The 8106-nt window shown below is 49.7% G+C and overlaps 1 protein-coding gene across 2 annotated transcripts in view; it reads right to left on the bottom strand.

Moving 5' to 3' along the window:
- Window positions 1-1133: 1133 nt before the first annotated feature.
- Window positions 1134-8106, bottom strand: part of Nipsnap1 (nipsnap homolog 1) — a 15462-nt gene continuing 8489 nt past the window's right edge. Inside the window, exons 1-8 of one of the 2 annotated variants that reach the window (XM_021176783.2) lie at window positions 7541-7903; window positions 7330-7457; window positions 7054-7099; window positions 6710-6804; window positions 2209-2279; window positions 1923-2063; window positions 1603-1634; window positions 1134-1284 (exon numbers count right to left, since the gene is read on the bottom strand). In XM_021176783.2, the coding sequence (XP_021032442.1) occupies window positions 1149-1284; window positions 1603-1634; window positions 1923-2063; window positions 2209-2279; window positions 6710-6804; window positions 7054-7099; window positions 7330-7457; window positions 7541-7647 (756 nt within the window). In that variant the 5' untranslated portion in view covers window positions 7648-7903 and the 3' untranslated portion in view covers window positions 1134-1148. Of the gene's footprint in view, window positions 1285-1602; window positions 1635-1922; window positions 2064-2208; window positions 2280-6709; window positions 6805-7053; window positions 7100-7329; window positions 7458-7540; window positions 7904-8106 lie in introns of those variants that run through there. The other variant, XM_021176784.2, reaches the window with a different exon arrangement.

Here is an 8106-nt window from a genome sequence, read left to right as displayed (position 1 = left end):
GGGGAAAGAGATGACAGGAGATCTTGGGTAACAAGGAAACAATGACTCTAAGGAATTAGATCAAAGTTCCAGAGCTAGCAGGTGAAAGCAAACCAAGTGTAGTCTGTTGGGAAAAAGCATTGCGGGGGGAGCGGGGGAGGGCTGGCATGTAACAAAGGCCCTGTGGTAGGGCTTAAGGGTTTGGAAGCATACACATATGTTGGCAACTCCCTTCCAGTCTCAAATTCTCCCATGGACTCCTATATTCACTGCCCATGTGATATTTCTAGTTGGATGCATATGTATCTTATAATTATCTTACTAAATTTACATATTCATTTATAGTTAGGGGGGAGTGTGTGGAGGTCGGAAGATAAGTGGCAGGAGTCAAATTCCAGTGGATCCTGGAAACCAGCTCAGGTTGTCAGGCTTGGTGGCAAGTGCCCTCACCTACTGAGCCATCTGGCTAGCCCAACATCCGCATTCTAAATATATAATACTCCCCAAATTACACTCCATCCCATGACCTTGCTCCTCTCCTAGACCTCCTTGCCATAGACAAGGGCACACAGCTGCTTAGGGATGAGCTGAGTGCTCCCTTAGCCTCCCCTTCCTCCTCCAGCAATCTGTTCTCATGTCCCACTGACCACAGAGCAATGGATCTGTCTGAGCACGCTAGTACCACTACCGGAAGTCAGCCCATGTCACCTGCCTGGTTTCCTACTTTGATCCCCGCCAGGCACTCTTGGCAAAGAACATGGTGGCTACAGAACTCATACATACTCCTCCTCCCACCACAGCTTGATCTGTAGCTGTCCTCCAGCCTGTCTTCACTCTTCCCAGTTGCTCCCCCACCCATCTCTCCTCCCATCCACACATCGACGGCCTCCCCACTCCACATGCCCCTCCTTCCATTGGAAACCTCCCCACACACCCCTGCCTCCCACAGTTCCTAGCTGGTGTTCTCAACCTACAGCTCAAGATTTGTATTTCATCCTTCAGAATGATCTTGCCTACTCGAGCCAAAAAAGTCCTTGTTGTCCCCCTGCCTAGTCTTCCCCAGTATGTCTCACTGTGAAATGGGTCCTTTGTGCTAGTTTATGTCTGAGAATGCAGTCTCCCTCTGCTAGGACGTAAGAACTATCGGAACACAAATGCATCCACATGTTTTATGAAGGGACGGACAGAGGCTTGAGTGCCTCCAACCTACCCCATAAGTGATGCACCACGTAGAGCTCTCCTATTTGTGAAAAGAAGCCTCCCACCGCCTCCTGGTTCTCCTGGCGGTACTTGATGGCCCGAGCCCTGGAGATGGCAGAGAACAAGGGACAGAAGCTCAGCCAATCGTCCCCCAAGGTGGCCCGGATGATTCCTTGGCCACATATTTTTGGAAAGGGTCCAAAGTGGGGCCAAGGGAATGGACTCTGGGAGTGCAGCTGCTGGCTGGTTGGCAGCCCTTTCCTCTAGAGAACCTGTCCTGCTCAGGTGGAAACTTATCTGAGCACTTCAAGGACCAGAGCATGCCGGGCTCCTGGGTCACAGCCCAGAACAAGCCCACTAGGAACCTAATGGGTTCCCAGGACAGCAGGGACTGCCACATTCCCAAGCCCAGTGCCAACTTACCAGTTGTTTCCCCATTCAATCATGGTTCCTGGCTGAAAGAGACCCAGAGAGAGAAGCCAGTGAGCCCCACCAGGACTCCCAACATCATAGAGGCAGATATGGGAAACTAGCCTTTCCCTGACCCGGAGGGCCTCTCGTTCCTGGGCCCTGACTCACATTTGATGTCAGCTGTGCACACCAATGCACACACCTCAGCTCTGAGCTCATAAAGCTGGAGAAGCATCAGGCCACCCTACCCTGAGCTCTTGCAAAGCAAGCAACACAATAGCAGAGAAGATAGAGGGCAGGGGGAGGGGGTGGCTTTGTTGGAAGTGAGGTACCTTGAGTTTATATGTCCTCAGCTCATAGATATTGGGGCCAGCTCGGGGCTGTGGCTCATTCCAGAAGCTGAACTCCAGAAGCAACTGGTTTCTCCTGGACAGCAGCATCTTGCTCCGTTCCTTCCGGAACTCAAGGTACTCCTGAAGGAAGAGCATTACAGGCACCATAGCCAGGGGACTGTGCTACCCTGTCAGTGTGCCCTATGGGTGCCAGGGGAATTTGTCCCACACTCCCCTCCACACAGGGCTGGGCTGGAAGCAACATGCACACAGGATGCTGGGATACCTTGTTGTTTTTTAGCTTGTTCATGCAGTCCATGAGGGCCGGGTAGCCACCTGAGAACCGCCATAGGTGTACTGTTGGGGATAGGAATACAGGTGAAGGAGCTACGGGGATCCTGCCTGCCTGACACCAGGGCTGGACTGTATGTGGCAGCAGAGCAGAGGTCTCCTAGCTCCATCTGTCTTGGTGAGGCGGAGCACTGGGTGGGGGTGGTGGGGAGGTGACCCCAGTGGCAAGCCCAGGAGAGCACTAGCTCTGCTCAGCTTGATGGCCTTTGACCCCTTCAAGGACTCAATGCTCTCGTCCACAAAATCCTACTCACATTCCTTAAATAGCAGCAACAAGAGGATCAGATGAGGTGAGGGGGTGGCTACTGATAAAACACACGCTTGGCATGCAGAAGGACCTGGCTGTCATCTACAGCATCACAAAGAAAACCAAGCAAAAGATGATCTGAGTGTCTTCCATCCTAGGAACAGCAGTGCACACACAGATGGACAGTAGACCATGAGGGGCCGGACGGACCGGAGGAGTAAGTCTGATGAACAGACACAGGATGCTCTAAGAGGCTGGTGCTGTAGCTCAGGCTAGACCACTCACCTAACAGCAGGAGGCCCTAGTATCCATATCTCTGCAAAAACAACCAAACAACAATAACAAAACAGGAACCTTCCGAGGCATTGAACTTAAGAAAAATAAGCAAACAAAAACAGTTGCAGCTACATATGGAAACAGGGAGCTTGTGGTCCCAGCCACTTAGGAAGCTGACGCAGGATGATATCTTGAGCCAATGTCTGGGTAACAGAGGGAAACCCCACCTTAAAAAGAAAGGAAGAAGGCTGGGGATGTACCTCAACTGGTAGCCTGAACAAAGCCCTGGGTTCAAATCCCCAACACTGCATAAAACTGGACTGGCTGGTGACACACAGGAGACAAGAGGATCAGAAGGTTCAAGGCCAGCCCAAGCTATATAAGAATCTGTCCAAAAAAAAAAAAAAAAAAAGGAACGAAAGGAGGAATTAAGGGAGGGACAGACAGAAGGAAGAAGGCACCAAGGGAATGGAAAAAAAATCAAACTAAGGATTAAACTGGGATACCAGGAACGTACCAGCGTGTGGTTAGGGGTAGGAGGATACATACAGAGATGCCAATGTACACAAGACCTCCTGATGACTCAAGAGACTGACTACAGAAGCCCAGGAGAGGTCCAGGGAGAAGCCAGCCTCTTTCTCTCCAAGAGCCCTTTGTCCTATTAGATTTCCCCAGTCATGTTCTCTGCTGGCTTAAACAGTAGCCCCTCAGTACCCTGCCAGAGCCTCACTGTGTGACCTAGTCTGAAAACATGGTCTCTGTACATAACTGAGTTAAGCCTATATAACACTGGATAGAACTTCAATCCAGTATCTGGTGCCCATATATGAAGAGAAAGATCGCACACAAAGGGGACACCATGTAACCCAGGAAACACAGCACGCTCAGACTGATGTGTCCACATGCCAAAGAATGTCAAGGGTTTCTAGCAACCATTAGTTGCAGGAGGCAGGAGGGATCTTCCCTGTGGCCGCAGAGGAAGCCCAGACAGAGCCAATCTTGATTTCTGCCTTCTGGCTCCCAATGATCAAGGATGCACTTATGTTCTTTAAGTCTGTGCTATTTTATTATGGCAGCCAAGAAGTTCTATTGCCAGTGCTAAGCTGAAGGCAAATGGCTTGTCCTTGTTTATCATGCCAATGCCTATGACCAAGACAGAGTAGAGGGTTACCAAGAGCTGCTCTCCTTTTTTTTTTTTTTTTTTTTTTTTCGAGACAGGGTTTCTCTGTATAGCCCTGGCTGTCCTGGAACTCACTTTGTAGACCAGGCTGGCCTCAAACTCAGAAATCCGCCTGCCTCTGCCTCCCAAGTGCTGGGATTAAAGGCGTGCGCCACCACCGCCCGGCTGCTCTTCTCTTTAACACATTTCCTAACTTTATTGTTTGAGTCAGGATTTCTCTGTGAAGCCCTCACTGGCCTAAAGTTGATACGAACACCAGGCTGGACCTGAACTTCTGCCTCTGTTTCCTGTACTGGGATTACAGATGTGCACCACCACGCTAGGCTCATAGATTTTTCTCTTTTTACAAACACATACCTATCAGAATTGAGACAGGTATCGAGCGCCTGTTGTTGAGCGAAGCTGAGAAGGCTGTATCGGCTGTACCATCCCACACCATACTCTACCACGCTGGCAATGTTTACAGCTCTCTGCCAACAGCAGCGTGAGCCAGGCACACCAATCAGTTAGCACTCGATGTGTGTCAGAGATGACCACGGAATTGAAACTTTTGGGAGTTTTTTGGTTTGGTTTTATTTTGTTTGTTTTTTTTTTTTTTTTGGTTTTTTTTTTGTTGTTGTTGTTGTTGTTTTGAGACACAACCTCATTCTATAGGCCTGGAGCTCACTCTGGAGACCAGGCTGTCCTTGAACTCACAGCAGTCCTTCTGTTTCAGTCTCCTGAATTCTAGGATTACAGGATGAGCCAGCATGAACTTAGGAAAAAAAAATTTTTTTTCAAGTTAGGCAATGGTGGCCCATGCCTTTAATCCCAGCATTCAGGAGACAGAGGCAGGCAGATCTCAGTTCAAGGCCAGCCTAGACTACAGAGTTCTAGGATAGCCGGGGCTATACAGAGAAGTCAAAAAAAATTTTTTGTCTTTGTTTTTCAAGATCAAACTTATGTATATGAGTGTTTGTCTACGTGCATACATGCATGTAAGCACACCATATGTGTGCCTGGTGCCCATGGCATCCATCAGAAGAGGATGTGAACTTCCTGGAACTAGATTATGGATGGTTGTGAGCTACCAAATTGGTGCCAAAAATTGAATTCAGGTCCTCTATAAGTGCAATATTGCTTATAACTGTTGACCTAGCATAAATGTTTTGATAAGATTTTTCTGAGGACTATTTACTTTTTTGTTCTATATCTAGAAATGTTTACATGTTCCTCTATGAACCATGTGCCTGCAGTGCCAGTAGAGGCCAGCAGAGGGTGTGGGATTTCCTGAAGTTACAGAATTTGCCAGCCATCATGTGGATGCTGGGGACGGAACCTGAGACCTCTGGAAGAACAGCCAGTGTTCTTAACCACTGGGCCATCTCTCCAGCCCCTACAGCATGAATCTTTTAAAAAGAGGAAATATTTTCATTAGGTATTCAATATTACAGAGAAATATAGGCCCTGACCCTTAGAACTCACTACCTATACAAGAAGACAGACAAGTATATCGGCAGCTATAGGGTGCATGACCAAGGAATGAAGAGCCAAGTAGTAGAGATCAGAGAGCCAGGGACAGTCCCTGACCCAGCAAAAGTGCAAAGAATCCAGTCTTTCTGAAGGATTCTTGTCTTACACCAAAATACAAAACAATAAGAGAGGTGAGAGCTGGTAAGATGGCTTGGCAGGGAAGGGCTCTTGCTTCAAGCTCGACAAACTGAGCTTGCTCCCCGGAACCCGAATGACAAAGCCAGGTGCAGAAGTGCACATCTGTGATCTAGACTGGAGTGCACGCTGTGCAGCAGCAGAAACAAAGGAGACCCTGCCTCAACAAGGTGAAGGCGAGAACCATGGTCCACTGACCTCCATGGATATAGCATGGTGCGTGTGTGTGCACGTGCACACGTGCACTGTAGACAGACTGGAAAATAACCTTAAAAGGCAAGTGAATAAGCCAAGCATGGTCACACATGTCTAATCCACTTTTTCTCAACTTGTGGATCATAACCTCTACAGAGGGCAGAGATCTGATATCTACATTACAATTTATAACAATATCAAAAGTACGGTTATCTAGTAGCAATGAAAATCACTTTATAGTTGGGGGGGGGGTCACCACAACATGAGAAACTGTATTAATGAGTAGCAGCATTAGGAAGGTAGAACCGTTGCTTTAATCCCAGCACTCAGGAGGCAAAGGCAAGCAGACCTCTGAGTTCAAGGCCAGCCTGGTCTACAAAGTGAGTTCTAGGACAGCCAAGGTGACACAGAGAAAGCCTGACCCCGAAAAACAAGCAAAAAGACAATCAACCAAAGAATTTCAGCACTCAGGAGGCTGAGGCAGGTACAGTACCCAGTTCTAGGTCAGCCTGGACTACACGGTAAGACCCATCTCAAACAAAATAAAAAGCTGGTAAACCAAACCAAGTAAAGTAGGCAAGGGAGGAAAAACTGAACGGTTCTAGGTGGAGCAGTTCTGGCTGGGGAGTCAGACGCAGGGCAGGCAGCACAGTGAGCAGAGGATGTGGAGAAGTCTGGCTGTGGACCCAGCAAGGATGGACTCAGACCTCTCGGGCAGCCTGAGAACACTGAGTAGCCAACAGGTGTTTGAGTAGGGCAATGGGGTATGAAAGAAACACACTTCCCCAGACCCTCAGAGATGCTGCAGGGAGAGGAGGGCAGACAGATATGAGAGCTGTTGGAGACAAAGGCTGGTTGGCAGCAGTGGCACCGGAGACAAGGGAACCTCACCTGCCTGGTCCTGCTCCCCGTACCACGTGTTCCAGTTGCCCACAAGCGAGCAGGGATAGTCTTCATCCAGGTGCAGCTTGGGCAGTACAGCCTCCCTGTGGGAGGGGCATAAGAAGGGGCAGGGCTCGCACTGGCCACCAAGGGCCCCCCCAGCCCCAGGGCTGAGCCTGTCTCCTCTCTAAGAAGCAGAGGTGGGAAGATACCCGTAGGGCTTCTAGATCTAGAATCTACGTCCCTTGACTGTGTCTGGAGAACGGGCAGAGGATGTTCGAAGGCTTTCTTGGCAAAGAGGGCCCCTACCCCCGACATCCGAGCAGTGACTGGGCACAATTCAAGACACTCACGTCAGACTGTTGTAGGCATCCAGACATTCGGGCTTCACGTTGTGAACTGCAACACAGGACAGAGAGCAGGAGGTGAGGTGCGTGAAATAATTACGTGTGTGTGTGTGTGTGTGTGTGTGTGTGTGTGTGTGTGTGAAGGGTGTCAGAGTGAGCAGGCCCCAAACAGGGCCAAGGCTCTCAGGACAGCATGGACCATCCTCATCCTCTCAGCTCTTCGCCCCAGCCCCACCCACAAAAAGCCTAAGGGTGGAGCCCTCCAGTTCAGCAGCCACTCACACTGGATCTTGTAGAGGTTACTAGTCTCCTTCTTGGACAGCAGAGTGGAGTGGGCGTCCTTCCGAGGATCCACCTTGTGGACAAAGAGGGAACGGAACCAGCTTCCTTCACTGTCCTTGGAATAGAAGCTGCAGAACAGAGGAGTTGAGAGGGCCATGTGGAGGCCCAGGAGCCCCAATAATTCCCATGCTCCCCTAGCCTCATGACCTACATTTCACCGCAGGAGCTTCCTAAGCAACACACCATTAGTGTGCGCTCCACTACCGCCCCCTTCAGGATCAGCAGCAGCTTACTGTTTAAGCAACTTCCAAGGGTCATAAGGACAAATCGGAGACCAGCACTTGAAAACCAGCCCCTCAAGTGGGGCACCGAAGGGTGTGGCCTTTGCTCTAAATGGACATGGCTGCTGCCCCAGGAGGAGGTAGTAACATGCAGAAAAGCGGCTCTACTTGCCCACCCAGACCTTTGCTCCAGAGCTAGGCTCGCAGTAACTCATTAACGTCAGTAGTGGCCAAGATAAATATCCAGAGGCTGCTCCAGAAGAGTGAGCCTGGGGCTTCAATGCTGGAGAGGGGAGCGGAAGAGAGGGGAGCTTCCTGGAGCTTTAATTCCTTCTTCTCTTCCTACCATTCAAATCCTGCCTGCAGGGCTGTTTCCCATGTGTTGAGTAAGCAAGACATAGCAGCCCACCCAGCTAGGTCTTTCTTTTTTTTTTTTTTTTTTTTTTTTTTTTGAGAGGGGTTCTCTGTATAGCCCTGGCTTGTTCTGGAGCTCACT

Source organism: Mus caroli, chromosome 11, assembly GCF_900094665.2.
Source record: "Mus caroli chromosome 11, CAROLI_EIJ_v1.1, whole genome shotgun sequence".
In the NCBI taxonomy this organism is placed as follows: Eukaryota; Metazoa; Chordata; class Mammalia; order Rodentia; family Muridae; genus Mus; species Mus caroli.
Note: the sequence above shows the minus strand (reverse complement) of the source record. Positions and strands in the feature narration are given on the sequence as shown.